This window comes from Bacillus rossius, chromosome 2 (genome assembly GCF_032445375.1).
Source record: "Bacillus rossius redtenbacheri isolate Brsri chromosome 2, Brsri_v3, whole genome shotgun sequence".
Classification (NCBI taxonomy): domain Eukaryota; kingdom Metazoa; phylum Arthropoda; class Insecta; order Phasmatodea; family Bacillidae; genus Bacillus; species Bacillus rossius.
In genome coordinates, this window is record NC_086331.1 from 13,468,252 (window position 1) to 13,489,051 (window position 20,800).

Here is a 20,800-nt window from a genome sequence, read left to right on the forward strand (position 1 = left end):
CCTTTGTGAAGTGTGAAAATTTTTTTACTAGGCATATCGCATATGTTATAATTAGATTTGAAATTGTTGTAAATAAACACTTTTAGCCCACTTCCTTTTTATTCTCAACCAGATTTACCACATTAAGACAATATGTAAATACATTTTAGATTACTCACAGATACAGCCTCGACAACAGTAAACACTACAAAAAAAAAAACAATACTACCAACTTCTGAGTTCACATATTCTCGTTGATTTAATTATTTTCAACACCCTCCCTCAATTAAATCAACCAAGTAACTCATCAAACTTTACACATATGACTACTCTAGTCCCATTTGTTTTCTGAGCCTCTCAAAAGTAGGCTTACTAAGAGCCTTTGTGAAAATGTCAGCTATTTGATCTTCACTAGACACATAACACAACACTACTGTCCCATCATTCACTTTCTCTTTAACAAAGTGATGGCGAACATCCATGTGTTTCAGTCGCTTGTTTTCAATGTTTGATGCAGCTCTGATAGCTGATTGGTTATCTTCAAAAATAGCTGTTGGTTCCCCACACTGCTGAGATAAATTTAGCTCCAGGGTCAGCTTCTTCAACCAGCATGCTTCTGCTACTGCGGCACTCAGAGCTACATACTCAGCTTCTGTCGTTGATAGAGCCACAGAAGTCTGCTTCTTAGACGACCACACCACTGTGGATTTTCCCAACTGGAACACATATCCTGATGTTGACTTCCGATCTTCAAGATCCCCTGCCCAGTCTGCATCGACGTAGCCTTGCAATTTACTTTGTCCTTTCCTGTATGTCAGACTCAAATTAATTGTCCCCTTAATATAGCGGAGTATTCTCTTCAGGGCTGGCATCAGTTCTTCATTTGCTAGTTCTTGGTAGCGGCTTAAGAAACTTACCGCCCAACAAATATCTGGTCTTGTACCTGACACTGCATACATTAAGCAACCAATGAGCTGCCTGCACCTAAGTTCAATGTTTCTCTCACTTCTCTCAGTATTATGAAGACTGACCTTTTGGTTTGGATCTATAGGTGTTCCCACGGGCTTACATTCTGTCATTCCAAACTTACGTAAGACACTTGTAAGGTATGAGGTCTGATTCAGCGTGGTTCTTCCAGTCGACAGGTTATGTTCAATCTTGATTCCTAGGTATGTTGAAACCGTCCCCAGATCCTTCATTTTAAAATATGTGCATAATGTGTTTTTAATTGCTTCTATCCCCTTTTCATCTGTACCCACTAATAACACGTCATCCACATACAGGAGAATATACAGGCCACTTGATTCATCTTTCTTGTAGTACAGACAGAAGTCACTTGTAGACCTGGTGAATCCTTCCTTCTCCATAACTTTGTTGATCTTTGAATTCCAGTATTTAGGTGACTTCTTTAAGCCATACAAGGATTTGTTTAATTGTAGTACATTACCTTCTTCCACTGTTACACCTTTGGGCACTGATAAATAGACAGTTTCTTCTATGTCTCCGTAAAGGAAAGCTCCTGCTACATCCATTTGATGAATGGGCATGCCCTTATGATTTGCCATAGCTACAAGCACCCGCATTGTCGAAAGTCTTGCCACAGGGGCATATACATCAGATGAATCAAAATATTCCTGTTGCTGAAACCCTCTAGCAACAAGTCTGGCCTTGAACACTGTTGGTGGGTCGCTTCTATCATCCCTTTTTATTTTAAATACCCATTTTGTCTCTATAAGATTTACATCTGTCGGCCTTTTCACTTCAATCCATGTATTGTTTTCCTTTAAATTTTCCAACTCTGTTTTCATTGCAGTTTTCCAATTTTCTGACTCTACACTGTTTATGGCTTCTTCATATGTGTTGGGATCATCAGGTTCGCTCATGCACAACAAATTGAAATCATAATCAAATCTCTTCGGTTTACGCAACTTGTTCCTATCTCTTAAACATCTGGCCTCCAATGAACCCCTTTCTTCAACACTTTCACGCTTCTCCCAATTAATGTTTTCAGTTCTAGGTTTTTCCGGCGTTGGCTTTCTTGGTATGTCTGTATCAGGGAATTCTTCTTCCTGAAGGTTAGGAAAACCAAGAAAATCTTCCTTTTCATTATCCTCTATATCTTTCTGTGTCAGCGCACCTGGTATGGTTATTTCACCATGTGGCTTTTCTTCATGATGATTAGGAAATCCTAACAAGTGTTCTCTTTCACCATTTTTCAAAGGTCCAGAGCTTGTTTGTAATGGTTCCCTGCAATCTCTCACATTTGAGAATTTTACGTTGCAGCTCACTGTCACCCTGTTTTCTTTTGGTAGGAAAATACGGAATCCTTTTGATGTTTCGCTATAGCCAACAAATATGCCTTTCTTGGATTTTGCATCCCACTTCTTACGGGTCTGATCAGCCACATGGATGTATGCTTCTGATCCAAAAACTTTCAACAATGTTATGTCATAGTTCTTACCCTCCCACAATTGATAGGGTGTTTTGCCTGCAACTGTACTAGTACCGGTTCTATTTATCACATAGACAGCGGAGTTTACTGCTTCTGCCCACAGATGTTTTCCCAATTTCTTAGCTATCATCATAGTCCTGGCTGACTCAACTACAGTAGAATCCCTCCCGAACGACCCCCCTCTGGAACGACCATTCCGTAAGAACGACCAGTTTTCGAGGAACCATGAAAAAATTAGAAAAAAAATGAGTAAAATCGGATGAAAAACAAGTGCGCTACACACTATGTACGGCGCTGCGCGTCACGTTTTTCTTGGCGAGCGCTGTACTGTTGACAGGCGCACGCATGGCTAAAAATAGATACCACCCCTCCAGAGTCCAGACTGGCCACCCTAGCGATAACGGTAAACAGTGGTGCGCATGCGCATTTCTGTTGCCGTCTCGATCCCGTGTCTTTGTCTTGTGGCTTGTTAGTGTGATCTTGCTCGCTGGTGGATATGCTTCTTTTGCTTGTTGATTCGGATATTTCTTGGTTTGTATTATTGTTGACGACTTATTACGCTTTGTTTCTTGGACGCCGATTTGGTTAGTGGTTTGATTTTGTGAATTTTGTATATTGTTGACGACACACGCATTTGTTTTTGGATTTTGATTTGGTAAAATTATTGGCTTGATTCTATGAATGATCGTTGACGACACACGCAGTTTTACACGGATTTTGATTTTTTTTTTTTTTAGGGATTTTCGTTTCGCATTTGTGAAAATGAGTGCCAAGCGAAATACACTTTCGCTAATGAAAAAATATGAGATCATCCAGCAAGTGGATAAGAAAACAATTTCCAAGACTAAGATAGCGCAGCAATACAACATTCCGAAGTCTACTCTCTTCACGATTCTCAAACAGAGAGAAGAAATTGTGAATGCAGTACAGAAGCAAGGCCGCAATGTGCAACTGAAAAATTTGAGGGGCGCGACGTACGAAAACTCGGCCGCTCTATATTTCAAACCACCCAGTTACGTACCATGTAAAATAGCTTTTTGGCCCGACCCTTATTTATAACAACCTCAGCTGTCACACTTTTAAAACCCAGGGAAAATACTCTGACGTCCGCTTCCCTTCTCACGTCGGTTGGTTATTATGTCCGCCGCCCGTTAGCTCGCCTAGCGCCGAGAGACGTGTCCGGCGCGGCGGGACAAATGGTGACGCCGAAAGAGTGGGAAAGGGGGGGGGGGGCAATAAATGGATAAAAAATAAACTACCCACGTTACATAACGTTAGCACGATGTTATTTTAAAGCTGCCCAAATAAAGGACGGTTCTTTCCATGAAACGGCCGGGGGTTGGGGGGGGGGGGGGGGGGGGGGGGGGAAATTGGCCAAAAATTGCCCAAATTCTCTGGAACGACCCTTCTGTAAGTACGACCGTTTTTTCGGGAACAGTGAGGGGTCGTTCCAGCGGGATTCTACTGTATTGTGCGCATCTCCCGTTCTATCCTTCCGGACTGTTCTGGACAGTATGGCACGCTTCTCTCATGAACAATTCCTAAATTGGATAACAGCTGTTTGACATCATTGTTAACAAACTCTGTTCCGCAATCTGTACGAAGGATTTTAAACATCTGACCCTTCTGATTTCTAAACCAGGCTGCAAACGTCTTCAATTTTTCTCCAACTTTTACTTTTTAAGAAGTAGACAAACCGGAAATGTGAATAATCATCCTTTAGAAGCAAGAAATATTTAGATCCACCTATGGACTGAGTTTCCATGGGACCACACACATCTGTGTGTATTATTTCCCCGGTTTTTGAAGTTGTTGTGTTGCTGTCTTTGAAGGAGCTTCTTGTCTGTTTACCTAAAATGCAAGGTTCACATACCACATCAAGTTCATCTGTAATCTCTTGGCCATACGACTTTAACACCTCTTTTACCTGTTGTTTATTTTGATGAGCCATTTTTTCGTGCCAGCAATTTAGGGTTTGCTTCTCACCTACGAAGGCAAAAGTAGATTGATGTGGTTTAAATCTCATTTTATAAAGGTTTCCTGCACGTTCCGCCAGCGCCGATATTTTGCCTTGACTGTTTAAGATTTTTGACATGTGGTTGTTCGAAATCATAGTATAACCCTTGTCCAGTGCAGATCCTACTGAAAACAGGTTTATCTTCATATCTGGAACGAACAACACATTCTGCAATATGATTTTTGAGGTACTCTCACAGGTATCTGACAACAACTTGACATTACCAATATCTTCAGCTTTCAAAACTCTTCCGTCTCCAAATTTTACAAGCCTGTCTTTCTTCAAGACCCTATATGATGTGAACAGTTCCCTTCTACAGCACAGATGTTCTGAAGCTCCAGTGTCTAAAAACCAAGTATTGTCATCACATGTGTCACAGGTCAGAGCTGATGTAAACACAATGAATGCTTCTTCGTTTCTGTTAGCATTATGGTCTTCAGATTTTTGCATCTCCCTTTTGAAATGATAACAATTTCTTTTAATGTGCCCAATTTTATTACAAAAATGGCAGCGAATTGGATTTTTCACTGTACTCAATCTGAAACATTGGGCTCTCAGGTGGCCAATTTTTCCGCATTCAAGACACTTCGGATTGCCTTTTCTCACAGCAGCAAAAGCTGTAGTCATCTTCTCTCGATGAGTAGGTTCCCTCCTCTTCCATTAGCAGTCTAGCAGTCAAATTTCCCAGAGTTCGCCCCTCAACTGAAACAGAATCCCAGGCACTGACGAAGTGAGCATATGTTGATGGCAAGGCCATAAGAATTTTGGTTATTACCATATTATCAGACAGTTTTTCGCCAAGTTGTTTTAAATTACTAACAGTCTCTTCGATTCTGGACAGAAATTCAGACATACTTTCACCCGGCACACACTGTAAATTAAAGAATTTCTGTTGCAGCAGGTGTACAGAAAGTTCGGAATTTTTTTCAAACACAGTTAACAACTTCTTCCAAATTTCTTCTGCATTTTCACATGTCAAGACATGCGCCATTGGTCCTTCATTCAATCGTGTAACGATTATATCTTGAGCTAGAAAGTCCTTCTTTTGCCATTCTTGCAATGTTTGTTCATAATTTTCACTTCCTGGCTCAGGTTTTATGCATGTCCCAGTTACTACGTCATAAACACCTTTTGCACGCAATGTAACAGCAATCTGGAATTTCCAAGTTTTCCAATTACTTTCGGAGCTTAGCTTGATCACGTTAGCTTCCATATTGTTTGCAACAACACTACCGTTTATCTGGCGTGCACGAACTAAAACAATTTTTTTATTTTTTTTTATTTGTGTTCTGGGCCCATAACCTGTTGTAAATAAACACTTTTAGCCCACTTCCTTTTTATTTTCAACCAGATTTACCACATTAAGACAATATGTAAATACATTTTAGATTACTCACAGATACAGCCTCGACAACAGTAAACACTACAAAAAAAAAAACAATACTACCAACTTCTGAGTTCACATATTCTCGTTGATTTAATTATTTTCAACAGAAATATATTCAATATTTGTGAATATTGTGATATTAATTCAAAATACAACTCAAATGAAAAAAAAAAAAGTTTTAGCAGAAGCCAAACAATATGGTAATATAAAATATAAAGTTGACACTGTAATTATGTTACTTTAGGCAAAGGAATTTCATAATGCCAAATCCCTACAAATGTGTAATTGTTAAGTAAGGCGATAAAATTATTTTGGCTACAAAATACAGTAAATTCTCGATTATCCGGGCCTGGATTATCCGGTTTTCGGGTTATCCGTGCTTGACGGGGTGTAGCTACGCCGCAATTGCACTGCGTTTTTTTTTTTTTTTTTTTTTTTTTTTTTTTACTGCTGTGTCAGAAAGCTATTTACCTGACCTTTCAGACCCTCGTTCCCGCCATCTTCACCCGTCAATTGGTCACACTTTAAACCAAAAAGGAATGCCTTGACTGCTGCTTACGGCTCAACAACTCCCCCCCCCCCCCCCCCCCCCACCTTTTTCATTTTCTTTTCAAGCGTTCTTTTCACAGCGCCCCGTCACGCTAAAAATAAAAAAAGGTCCCTCTACTTCTTTTACATTCCCACACTCCTGACTGCTGGAAGAGGCATTTTTCACGCAGTTATTTACATCAGTTCTCCCAGGCACATTTGTTTTGTCTGGTAAAAGGAAACGTAAAGTGCTGACAATAGCAGAAAAGTTAGAAGTTGTGGACAGGTTAAAAAAAGGAGAAACTGCCGTGAAATTAGTACAGGAATATGAAATTGGAATCCAAACCGTGCGAGACATTAATAAAAGTGAAGAAAAACTTTTGCAGTTTGCTAGTAGATCAGACAGTGTGGCAGGGCCTTCTAAACGTAAAAGCATGAAAACATCTCCACTCTACCGGCCGAAGCAGCCAGTAACACAATGGGAGGGGGAGGGCTTCTTGAAACTGCCGAGCGAGAGAGAGAGAGAGAGAGAGAAAGGGAGCATGTTGTTCGCCACCAGACACCCCTTCCTCCCCCCACACCCCCACCCAACAACAGCCTTCATTCTTTCTCGACAGCTAGCTGCGAGTCATGGTGAACAGCCCCGGCGCCAGCATAGCCACGGCCCTCTCTCGCTTTCAGCCTTTGTTTACTGCGTGAACCTTATTTTCCTTCCAACTAACGGTATTTTTCCTTGTTTGAAGATGCCATTTAAATTACTCTTTCTTACGAAAGAGCCAACAAGGAAGCACTCGTAATAACCAGATTAGTTAAGGATTACTATTTACGTAGTCAAACTGACGGTGCATTCCAAAACTCTCGTAACTTTGAAGGTCTCGTAGTATCCCATACTCGTAGTTATGACTGTAAAGTGCATCCTAATTTTAATAGGCGGAATTAACAAGAAACAATATCTTGCCGCGCGAGGTAGAAAAATAAAATGCAATAGCTGAAAGGGGGAAAAAAAAGTGTATAATATTGTGCAGTGGTTCAGACACTTATTTTGTAGTGACCCCGGATAATAGGTCGTTAAAAGGTGGAGGGAGATGCTGAGTTGGGACTGTCGCCGCTCTCCCTCCCGTAGCAATAGGGGACAGGAGAAGGATGGCGGCAACACAGTGCCAGTATTGTTTACGGTCCAATAAGCTGGGACACGGTATACAAAGCCTTTGCTTGTACTCATAGAATTCTACTGAAGAGACACTCTTTTGCCAGTAAATACACCATTTTTAAGTGGTGAAACGGATTATCCGGGTTTTTATATGGGCATTCAATTATCCGGGCATCTGAAGGTCCCAATTAACAAGGATAATCGAGAGTTTACTGTAATCCGAGTACTTGTGCATCAAGTTTTTATGTTTTGCCTAAAGATGCATGCAGAGGCTGACTACTCACAATAGCCACAATTGAAATACACCACTAGAGTAATGTGGTGTTCTGCAGAAATGGAGAAAGCATTTCGATGTTCACTTGGCAGGAATTCACAGACATGCAGCAGGCTGCATTTGCCTGAGAACTCACCACATCTACCAGCAAAGGTACCAAAACTGTGCGAATCTCATGCACAACAAATAAATGTGCTACACTAATAACATATTTTCTGTGCTTTCTGTTTGTTCCTGTTAACAAAACAATTGGTATGAGATAACCCCCATAGTTACTATGATTACCTATTATGCATGAAATACTAGCACTGTCCCAGGCATTACATCATTACCACCAGGTAGTTAAAAGAACAAGAGTATCTGTATTCATTATGTCATCAAATATCTACAAAAACCCTTATTATTTTCATGAAGAGGAGGAGGTTTTGTTAAATACTTATTAATATGATGCAGAAATAAATAGCATAAAACACTAGTTGTAGTAAGTTAAAAATACCATTTATGAAACTAATTAAGGTTGAATATCACCCTTAGGGACTGAAATAGACTATTAGTGGCTCAATACTTGTATACTTTATCCCAAGTTCTGTAAGAAATCACCAACCAAAAAAATATCGGATGAATTTCCAAACCCTGTGTATAGTAATTTATAGAGACCTGCAAAATTCGCGGATTCATTCGGTGATAGGCTAGAATTCAAATGCATGTACCTCTTAGATAATTTTGCTATTGGCTTACTGTTCATCGGGACGAGTCCCAACCAGTTAAAAACCCTCGACCAAAGAAGGATCGAATCACAGACAAAACCAGCTGAGACGACTTACAAGTCGGCAGCCAGTGAACTTGCCGTTATTTGCCCGAGTGTGCAGGGGTATGTGCAGTCCATCCTGAAGGCCGTCGAAACCGCGAATTTTGCAGGTCTCTAGTGATTTATTATGTACTTTTCAAATGCATGCATTATAATGGTTATGTGTTTCGAGGAGAAGCCAGAACAGGGCGTTGAAGTGAGGGCTGGTCGGAGAGCTGACCTATCGCGGGAGGAGCGTGCTGCCCCGTGTAGCTGAGGCAAGATGCCACCTGGAAGCTGGAGGAGTCGGCGGCGATGCTGGCAGCGTCAGAGGTGAGCCTCGCCCGCACCGCCACCACGGGCCTGGTCCTCAGCACTGCCGCATGGCCCGACAGGTGGGCGCCCACGGCCACATCTGCACAGCACCCAGGGCCCTCGCTGAACCTGCGCCCGCCGTGCGCTGTAATGCTTCGGGGTCATTCAAGTCGAGCCTTCGGTTGGTGGTGTTCTTTGTTTCAGCCCGACCGCAAACGCAAACCAAGAAACATTTGCGATTCCTAGCATTACTATGGTACCAGCTCCTTGACGCCGTTTTCCTTTTCCTCCTTTTTGTTATTTCGTTGCTCTTAGTAACACCTTATGATACCACTCAAAAATAACCAAATGCTCAGGTTTTTAAGTTCCAAAGACCTTTTTTATTTTTATTCACAACGGAACACAAACCCAAGCTTCTTCATCACTCTCCACCACCATTGTTATATCTTTTTCCCAACTAAAAACAAAACAAAACAAAAACACATCTGGCCACACCAACCTTCTCAATCTAAATTGTCTTGCACCACATCTTACTCCGCCAAATTTCCCAACACAAATAAAAACACCTTCCAGATACAAAAAAAAACACATTAAGAAAACCCTTAGTCCGGGAGTGCAAACACTTTACAGCGCTCGGAGAAGGGCTTCTCCAAACAACCGGGAGGTCACTCCAGTGTTTCAGGGGCACTACGGAACCCGCGTTAACCTCATAAGACTTAATGCTATTTTCATTTTGCTTATAACTAATTAACTAATATAGATTTCGAAATGATGCTTGCTTTATATGTAAGACAACGATGCTCTTATCAAAGCCCCTTTCTTCAAAAAACATGCATAAATTATGGTTTTATACTAATCTTTATACTAATATGCATAAGTGTATTGTCTAGGTTTGAACCATAATTTATGCACATTTTTGAAGAAAGGTGCTTTGATAAGAGCATCGTTGTCTTACATGTCAAGCAAGCATCATTTCGAAATCTATATTAGTTAATAAGTTATAAGCAAAATGAAAATAGCATTGAATCTTAAGAGGTTAACGCGGGTTGCGTAGTGCCCCTGAAACACTGGAGTGGCCTCTTAAAGGATGTCAGCCATTTTTATTGATCTTTAAGAATCACTGATGTAGCCTTTTGTGAAAGGACGAGTTGCTTGCGTCCCTGTGGCCTATGAGGGTTTTGGTGCTCTCTTTTGATTTTAATGATAATATGTTGCTTAACCAACCAACTGCTGAAAAGATAGAAAAAGACAGATGCCATATTTGTTTAACCCGTTTTCGGGCCATAATGTTTTTTTATAGTTTAATTTAGCAAATTAGCCTTCGTTAAAGCATAGATGCATATTAAAAAGTTTCCAACAACTATAAAATAGGGACTACGAACAGTAATATTACAGTTGTAATTATTCCCACTTTATAATTGCCAATTGCTTCACATACAGTGTAAACTCTTTATAACATCACTCGGTTTAACAACAAACTCCTTATAACATCGAAATTGCTTGACTTTGGTTGGTTTACCTGTTTTCTATACAATAATACACTCTATATAGCATCACGCTCACTCTATTTAACAGCAACAATACTGCATTATAAATCATTAAGCAGTACTTTCTAAGTTGCCGAAGTTGATAAGAACTGCAGCTGACTACGTTCTTTTGTTTGCTGTTTTGTTGTTGTATTATCTAGCACGTGTTTACTTCGACTGACATAGCCTACCGGAGATTCTAAGAAATTTTGTCTTTTGTTTTTGTATGATGAACTTGCACATGTTTAGCTCTGTCACTAGACTTTTGCCAAGTTGTTACACATTATCATTTTTGCAGTTACTTACAGACTTTAGAACTGTAAACATGGCGAGTAAACTAAAATCTTTGTGTATTGACGAAAAAGTTTTTTAAGCACTTGATGCAGCAAAACTATTAGGAAATACTTTTTATATAATCAAGGTGATCTGGCAGTATCTCAAGATATCAGTAAAATACATAAGAAAATACAATTAAAATATTGGAGCAGCAAAAAACATCAGACAAAGATAACAGACTATATGCAATAAGTGTTGTTATTTGTATGAATATTAATGTTCGTGTGTAAAATGTGTACTATATTAGTAAATACATATTATTATAGAATAGTAAATTTTTATCTTATTTCTCTCCATTTAACGACCACTCTCTATAACGCCGAAAAATGCTCAGTCTGTTAAGTGTCGTTATATAGAGTTTACACTGTATTATGTATTTATAGCATCCAGTCACTTTTACATTCAGGCATTTATAAAATTACATACACTATCTTCAAAAAAGCCAAATTTCGAAAATCAAATGATACAAAATTGTTATGGCCTAAAAACTGTTGAAATCAAATATAATCTTTAAGTTTCTTTCTCTTTAACCTAATTTTATTTATTACTTTCAAACAATTAAGATTGAAGATTGAAGTGATCCACAAGGCTCCAGAACCAACATCTCGTAATAAGCTTTAGTCATTTCTGGGTCTTTTAAACTTGATGGAACCACTTCACTGCTTGTTGGATCATGGGACCCCTTGGAAATGGACCCATGAAGATAGTGAGGCGTTATAAAGATAAAAAAACATACATCAGTATGAATTGTCATAACAGTGTTTCATAAATATGGTAAATAGGCCTAATGGTTGTTAAATGCATATTTTAAACATTTCTTATTATAACAAAATTATTTTTTAGTAGGTTTGGCCTAAACTAATTATTAGGATGTTTTTATGTAGCCTATAATTGAACATAGTGAAATTCCTTAGCAAAAGGAAGCTAGAAAAATGACGCCAACTAAAAACAGAGTCACTTCAGTGATGATTGTGATAGACATCTGGAAATGTTAAATGGGTTTTGTAAGCCACACCCCACTGTCACTGACATATAAAAATTACGTTGAGTAAACTAATTATTTTTACTTGTGATTTCAAAGTGATGAATACGAGATTCGAACCAATATTTTTTTATAAATGTAAAAATGCTCTCATTTAACATTGATATTTTTAATAGGTCAAGCTGTAAAATATTGTTGTCTTTTATCAAGTAAATGAGTGTCAAATTTAGAAGTAATGAAATCTGAAATATAGAATATTTGTAATTTTGAAACTGATGGAAATGATAAATTTTTCGAGTAAATTTGGTGTTATGTAAGTATTTAATGCTTAATATTACTACTAAAAACTAAGTGTGGAAAGAAAAAAAATGGGGAAGAGTCCAAGGGAGATACGTATACTGGAGTTTTCCAATGTGTTTTCAACCAGTACCTCGTAAAATAAAACTGTTCCACAAGCTATGCACAAAGTTCTTTCATAGCAAAACTAATCACAGCCCAAATTTACTTTTGACTTAAAGTAATAACTTTTGAAGAAAATAAGTGCAGCTTACAGAACTTGGTCCTAAAAATATATATTTTTGTTTACACATCATCAACTCACCATTGTACCCATTACCATCAATATCCAGCCCATTTGAGATGCTGATTCCAAACCCACGAATGGACTTGCTGATGTCAGAGCCGAGTATTCGCTGACTATACTTGTCTCTTAATCCATTCCTGTGTCCGTGGTAAATGAAGATAGCGCCCCTTCCATCTTCGCCGCCGTACGGCGCTCCCACTGCAATATCTAGTGACAAAAGCAGCCGTTCAGTTTTGGCAGGAAGACTGTGACACTTTTGCTTTGGTGCTTACTACAAACACTAATTTTCATACTTGGTAAGTATTACATCACACAGGCATGTATATAGACCATTAATACTTCATGCATTGTATTTCCTGGATAACCAATTTAGTAACTCAAAAATATGAAAGCCGGTAACATTAACTAATAAAACAAATTAACTCTCCATCAAAGCTTTAAGGATAAGGTCTAGGCCAAGTACCCTTAATTTCTCACCCTAGCCAATCCTTCCCATATCCACTACTGGCTATGCTTCTATATAATTTCTATGAGCACACAAATTTTTCACACAAAACTCTTAGTATCGTACAAAGTAGCAATTGTGTGATCTAAGAATTAATGTATCTATCACCGTAGTTTCCTGTAATTAACATGAAATTTCCAGTGATTTGTATCAGAAAAGTATTCATTCTTGTCCATTAGATATAGGCCTATTAATCCTCATGATATTAATCATCTAGTCAGAGTGAAAATTCATGGGGGTTTACCAAGTGACTGTGTAGAGTAAATTGGTTATAAATAAAAATAACAAAATTAGGTAAAACTAACAGAAACTAGTGTTGATTTAATTGAGAATTATTCATACATCCATATAATATATGTAACTGGGAAAAAAAAAAAAGATTAATCGGAATCAGAAACAAGGCCCATGTTAAGTCCACGATTATGTACCTGGGTAGCCATCCTTATTAATGTCTCCCATGGAAGCAATACTCGAGCCAAAATTAGCTCCAGGTGTCCTGTCGCCTACTATTTCATTCTCGTCTGTCATTTCTATAAGTCGGCCCTACAACAGAAAAAAAGTCCTATCAACTTCATATTATGCAGTTTTGAGCCAAACACAGTGTATCAATCCCATCAACAAAAGGAAAGGATTTGAAAGCAAACAGCAGGCAGTGTTTTACCCCTCCCAAAATGAAATTCTGCATACGCTCCTGTATGCAGTAATGGATACATAGGGGCATGCATATTTCGTGAAAAGATTCCGAGACTAGCTGAAAGTCAAAACAATGTAGCACCGCCTGTGTTCCGTGATTGGGTGGGTTTATTTCCGGTACATGTCGATTGTAACAACACCAATCACAATAATTCAGTGCGGAATCAAATGCGTCCTGAGTGGCTCAGTAGAACAAGGCGACGACTTCTCTCGCAGACGGCCGCCAATCACAAGGAAGAAACCGCTGGTGCTGGTATACCTTGTTGTAGTCTAGTAGACGTTCAGTTTTTTTCACGAAAAATGCCTGCCCCTATGGATACACAATAAAAGAATTAAAGTCAATATAAGTTAGGTGTATGTTATTTTAACTAAATCACATAATTTTATTGCTTGTTTTGCTAGCTAACTGCATTATGCTATTAACAGAATAGGAATTGAAACCACATAAGGTTGGTATTGTGTATGATGAACTTAAATCATGAATTAATTCTGAAAAAAAAAAAAAAAAATTAATACGTACCTACATGACACAAGTTGATGAACACTTTCCTCCCAAAAAATATTCCTGAAATACTTAGGTATATGATGACACACACAAGCAAAATAAAAATCAAGAAAAATTACGCTACTTGCATTTATACGATGTCAATAAACATTGAATGTTTGTATACATCTGCCACATAACATAGTTCAAACAATATGAAGATAACTATGAATACATTACATTTTCAGCTTAGGTCTACTTATTTAACTTTTCAAGAAACACAAGAGCTCAAGAAATGCAAGAAAATTACAGAAGTTATAACATACAAGTATGTACTTTATCAAATGGTGATAATTTGGCAAATTAATGTGTCCCCCCCCCCCCCCCCATATATACTGATAAATGTTTGGCTACTATTAAATAGAATAATTTGTGAGAAATGAGAGCTTAATGTCTCATGTCATTATGTCAAAAAGTGAACTCATTAATGGATAGGGTGAATGCACCAATAGTCAACCACATAAGTACTTCCAAATGCAAGCAATATCTTGCAACCAGCGGACATGTCTGTTTTTCCGACCCATACAAGTATTCTGGGAAAAGACTGCTTCTGATGGAGATTGAAGAAAATTCTCTTGATGACTTAGATATGGCTGACCTTCTGCAGTCTAGAACCCCCACACCCAATATGGATGAACTATTGAAAGACCCAGAAGGAGACTTTGTATTGTTAAAATTTCCAATAGAAAGTGGAGACTGTGATGTCTATTATGCAGGAAAAATTTTCAAAATGAAAGAAAACTAAGAAACTTAAGTTTTTCGCCAAAGAAAAAGTTTAAAGTAGCTACACAAATAAATGTGTTTTTCCTATCGGTCCCAACATCACAGTATAAGGAAAAAAACAAATTGTGCACATATTAAAAACAACCGTTACTCATGGAACCAAAAGATAGCAATCAGCAGTCCTTTGAAATAAACCTTAAAAATTTTAATGTCCATTACAAGTTGAAACTTCAAAAACAGGTTATAAAAGTTCAAGTGGGCTAGGCCTAAGTAACACTAGAGTATGCCTACGGATAAATAGATATGTATGCAACAAAAATATAGTTTTTATGTTTCGTCATATATTAAAATATTACACCTAGGCACACAATTTTTTAAATCTATTTCCATATGGTCGGTTATTGGTACATACATGATTGGTAACTGGAGCTCGTTGGTCAGTTATTGGTTTTTCAGTACACAATTTCTAAATCAACTGGGAAAAAAAAATGTTTTAATCCAAGCTATAACATGATGTATATTATTAAAATACAAAGATAAAACACCAATTTTACTAAACTATTGTCTTGAAAAGTAAAGTTCTTGACTTTTCACAGAAATTTTTTGTTAGAAAAATTGTAATTGGTTGAAAATTGGTACATGCACCATATTTAGGCCTACTCACCACTTCATACAATTAGACCTACCCTCAAAACGTTTATATTAATTATATATAATTCATTAACACCTAAAATCACCTAATTACTTCTAAGCACAACAGAAAAACCACCATCAGTTCCACTTGTCGTACAGTAGTGAACTGAACTAAGTACTTATGCACAGTGTACAATAATTATCCCCCCCCCCTCCCTTCAACAATCTCATTCACCCACATAAGTAATTGGGCATACTTTTTATGGTATTGTCTGTGCTTAAGATTTAGAACAGAACTTAATTTTTAGACAAATTTTTTTTTTTTTAAATACAGATGTTATTAAAGAAAAAAACACACACAACAAAAATGAAGTATTTGAGATGTGACTTACAATAAAATAAAAATGGTACATATGCCTACTTCTTCTTCTGAATGTGTAGTGGAGAGCATATTCTGATATCCTATCCCTTGGCTACACCGCTGAATTAAATAATTTATACCTGTAACGTTCTTAAACTCATGCATAAGCCTAACGGAAATATATGAAGGCAAGACCTATAATTTTTTATTCATATACAATATCACACAAAAACCACTACATTCCGAACACACATTATAATATGTAGCTTAATTAGATTCCTCACTACCAGCACGGTTAGGAATCTACTAATTTAACTGTTATTCTAAACAAGTTTTAGTCGGGAAACTACTTTGTTAGTCGGAAAACTACTTTGACGATTGCCATTATGCTTCTACGTGATTCAAATCATGTCGTGGTTTGGGATCGAATACACGACCCTCATCATCGAGGCCTCCGAAAATTACGTATTACCGTATGATCAAAGGACAAGTAATGGCATCTTAAGTACGCTATACTAATTTTACCCTGACAGAGAACGCAATAAAATGATATCTGTACTTTTACAAACAAGCACTTCACTTACCTCCAATCAATGGGTTGTAGTGAAAATAATGATGTGTTGAGTTATTCAAAGTTCTAGAGCTATTTTGCCGACCACTTTCTCGCGTGTTGTTGCATAAAATAAGTGCATTTTTTCACATTTTCAAAATAAGAAACTACATCAGGAATAACAAAAAATTCCGTGAGTTACGTCTAGCCTATTACGCGACACAAAAATATAAAACGTTTATTGTTTAAACGCCACTCTACTCAGTAGGGGCGAGTGGGGGAAATCCGTTACCTCGAGGAAATACGCCCCCCTTAGAATCCAAAGAGATGCGCGTGCTGAAGTGGATTGGTGCGAGATCTAGCGGAAAACGTTTGAAACATGGTACGTTAGCGTCCGGCGCAGTTCTAGCTGCGTGGTGGTAGAGGTGGGTTGTTACAGCAATTTTCGGTATCTGTTCCAACCTGATACTGATATAGCATTTTAACATGTTACAAATCTCTGATACTTCTGTATCAGACGGTCCCAGGAGGAAACAAAGCTCCGTGTACGCAGACCGTGCGACCGGAAGGAGAATCTGATACATTATTTATCACGCCTGGTAATTCTCTACCTCTGATACTCTCATGCCCGCCTGATACAGCCAGTATCAATCAGTTCAACATTCTCTGCAGTTCGTCCTGGCCGTGTATCACCATGTTGCGGGCTGTCATGCTTTGTAGTTAGTATCATTATAGTGAAATAAGGAATTGATAAGTGCACAAAAAAAAATCATTTGTGTGAAATTTTTTCACGGAAAATAATGAGTTTGCTAATTGTAATTTGTGTAAACAAAAACTGAGTTATAAATCATCATCGACTAATCTGAAGAAACATTTGAAACATAAACATTGATATAGTATGCTCACTAATGTACCTATCTGTTTTTTTATTTTTTATTTTTGATAAAATCGTGAATTTTTAATGTATAAAAACACTACTTACTAATTGTTTTCGAAAAAAGAAAGTCCATATGTTGATTACATCTGTTATTAGTGTCAACTGAGAATTTATTTGCATTTTCATAGCTGTTAGGTGCACAAATATAAATATTATATCTTGTATTAATGTACTTTTTAATATTACAATTTCATTAGTTTTATTATTAAACGAGACGGTGCACGCACTGCGCACTGAGCGTACTTTGAAGTAGGACAATAAACAAAACGACTTGTAACCAGGGCTGCCACTCTGATATTCATGAAAAACCTAGATAACCTACAAAAAAAACCCAGACACATGGGTAAAAAACCCAGATGCGTCTAAAATGCTATCGTCGAAAATGTTTGCGTACTAATTCAAAAATATAAACATAACTGGTTTTAATATAAAACAATTAATTACCTTACAAGACTGAAAACGGTTAAATACAACCAATACAAGAAAATTACACTGCAGCAAAATGGCTGTATAAGTAATTCTTAGACCAGCACATATCATAAAAAAACCTACAAATATATACATGACAAAACAAATACCATCACTGTGTCGCGGCCTCGTCTCTGGTGAAGCTGTGGAGACGGGGTGGACGTCGCTCGGTCGTTCAGTTGTGTTGTTTGCCCGGCGCCAGCTCTTGGGTAGAGCAGCCTCACACTCTGAGGCGGGAGTGGACCGTTCGGCCCAGTGCAGCTGACCGAGGACGTGCTGACAAGGAGTAGCTAGCAGGAAGATTGGGTGTAGAAGAGAGGATGCCCGCGGTCTCACGAAGAGTCGCTAGCGGAAAGGATGGAAGTTGAGGAGAGGGATGCCCGCGGTCTCACTAAGAGTCGCTAGCAGAGGATTGCCCGCTGTCTCACGAAGAGTCGCTAGTGGATGGGTGGGCAGAGAGAGGTAGAATGAGAGAGAGAAGGAAGCCCGCGGTCTCACTAAGAGTCGCTAGCAGAGGATTGCCCGCGGTCTCACAAGGAGTCGCTAGCGGATAGGTGCGAGAGAATGAGAGAGAGAGAAGGAAAGCCCGCGGTCTCACAAAGAGTCGCTAGCTGAGGAAAGGAAGATGAGGAATTCAAGCCAATGATACCACTTTTGACTGAGGTAATATTTATTCTCCCAGATTGGCTGGGAGAGAGGAAAGCTCACAATGATAACTATTCTCCCAGATTTGACTGGGAGATGAGAGCTGTCTAGGCTTGTTAGCCCGCACAATTTATACACGTTTCGTCTACAATCATTTGTGTTAAAGTTTTACATATTTCTATCTCTTTTGATCTTTTGCATTTTACAATATTATTTACACATCTACAAAACATACTTACAATATACCCTTAATAATCTACATAAATATTTACAATAATAACATATATAAAATAACTATAATACATTGTCTCTTTATATAAACAACTGCCATCTGGTGACGAGTGGTGGCACTACCAGGGCCGTGGCTGGAGTGTTGCGCCGCGGACAGGACTGTGACCCGGGTTTTTTGTTTAATAAAGAGGAGGTACGACGTCAGACACCCTCCCCTGGAAAAGCCCGGGTCTAGGCCGTCCGCGCGCCCTCCAGCAGGCACATGATGCCTTCTCTCCTCGTAGTTGCGAGCGTCAGGGCCGGCCTGCTGGTTCCGGATTCCCGGGGTCGCCATTCACCAGTGTGTCCAGTTCGCTGCCTGTGACGTAATCTGCCAGGTACAGTGGGGGCCGGCGGCGTCGTCGGCGGTGTCTCTGGTTGTCCTCAGCTGGTTCCTCCACGTTGACCCGGAATTCGGCATCAGCGAGGGAGGCTCCATGCCCCCACCCACCTCGGGTAGGGGAGGGTGGTTGTGTTGTCTCAATGTCTTCCGGTTCTATCACCAGGGGCTGCTCCTTCGTGGTGTTTACGTCTGCCTCTGGTGTCCCCGTGACATCAAGGATCAGAATTCGTGCTGGGTGCCTCCGGTGCTGTCGCCTCGGGGTCGTGGCAGGGGCTTCTGCATGCCTCTCCATTCTTGTCCTTGGGCTCGGTGTTCCCTGGAACAGATGCTGCATCCCTTGGGGTGTGACAGATCGGTGGTTGTCCGGCATCGGTCCTATCACATCTGGAGTAGGGTCCTTCATGGCATTGCCCCCTTCCGGGAGTGCTGTTTTCCGGATGTGGTCCCGGTGTACTTTTCGCATTTGTCTACCCCGGCGCACCAAATAAGTGCTTTGACTCAGCTGCTTCAGGATGCGGTGTGGTCCCGACCACCTGGGGCTCAGTCCAGCACAGTAGTTCCTAATTGCATTGGACAGGGGATGTGTGCGGACATACACGTGGTCACCAGGCTGTAGCTCCGGTGGTTGTCGTGTGGTCTGTGGGGTTATCTGCTGAGTGTAGGCCCTCTGGTGTTCTCACGCTGTTGTCAGCTCACTCGCCTGCCGCCGACAGCGATCCTCGGTGTCTTCGCCTTCATCTGTCACTCCGTGGGCCGTCCATTCGCCGGGCATGGGAAGATTGTGGCCTTGGACCATTTGTGCGGGGGACATCCCTGTGGCTGCATTGGTCCTGCGGCGGATGCAGAACAGGGCCTCCGCTATGTGTTCATCCCATGTGGTATGGTCGTCCCCCAGACGTATGCGCATTTGGACCTTCAGCTCCTGGTTACGTCTCTCCGTTGGGTTGGCTCGTGGATGGTAAGCCGGCGTAGTCCGGTGTTCCACTTGCCATGCCTGACATAATTCTTGCCACTGCCTTCCGATAAACTGGCTGGCATTGTCCATCAGGAGGTCCCTGGGGTATCCCCATCGTGGAAAGAATTCCGTCTGCAGGATTCTTGCAATGGTTTTGGCTCGGATGTTACTGGTAGAATATGCTTCTACCCATCGTGTGAAGAGGTCCGTGACCACCACCAGGAACCTCTTCCCTCGGGCAGTATGGGGGTATGGCCCCATAACATCCAACGTGATGGACTGGAATGGGGTAGTGGGGAGACGCGGCTGCTGCTGCTCGGTCCCATCACTCCGCCGTGCCTTTCGCTCCTGGCACTTCTCACAGGTCCTTACATACTCCCGTATGTCCCGGGCTATGCCGGGCCAGTGGTAGTGCTGGCTGGTTGCCCGTCGGGTTTGGTCCGCTCCTGGATGTCCTGCCAGGTCATGATCGTGCATGAAGCGCAGAATGGCTTCCCGTGCTTCTGGTGGTACATAGATGCGCCACTCCTGGTTGGTTCCTATCCCCTTCATGCACAACATGCCCTCTCTCATGGTCCATATCTCATCCAGTCCTTCTGCTTGCTTTGCTCGTCGACGCTCAGCATCTGAGGAGGTGCGTTGGGCGTCGAGAACCCGTTGTTTGAGTTCGATCAGGTCCGCTGGAGGTGGGTCATCATCTTCTCCCACAGTGAGCAGACGACAGGTCGTGTCACTTGCCCTGTGGTCGTGTGCCCTATGGGAAGGTGGCAGTATTTCCTCCCATGACACGTCATCTTCCAGGTGGGAGTCCTCATCGGGGTCTCGTGACAGGGCATCCGGCAGCTGGTTTTCTACCC

At 40.3% G+C, this 20,800-nt stretch overlaps 1 protein-coding gene across 1 annotated transcript in view; it reads right to left on the reverse strand.

Annotated features, from left to right (window-relative positions):
* Window positions 1–20,800, reverse strand: part of LOC134528841 (integrin alpha-9-like) — a 138,577-nt gene that overhangs the window by 61,474 nt on the left and 56,303 nt on the right. The window contains exons 10-12 of the mRNA XM_063362508.1: window positions 13,250–13,364; window positions 12,335–12,523; window positions 8,816–8,989 (exon numbers count right to left, since the gene is read on the reverse strand). Of these exons, the coding sequence (XP_063218578.1) occupies window positions 8,816–8,989; window positions 12,335–12,523; window positions 13,250–13,364 (478 nt within the window). The remainder of the gene's footprint in view (window positions 1–8,815; window positions 8,990–12,334; window positions 12,524–13,249; window positions 13,365–20,800) is intronic.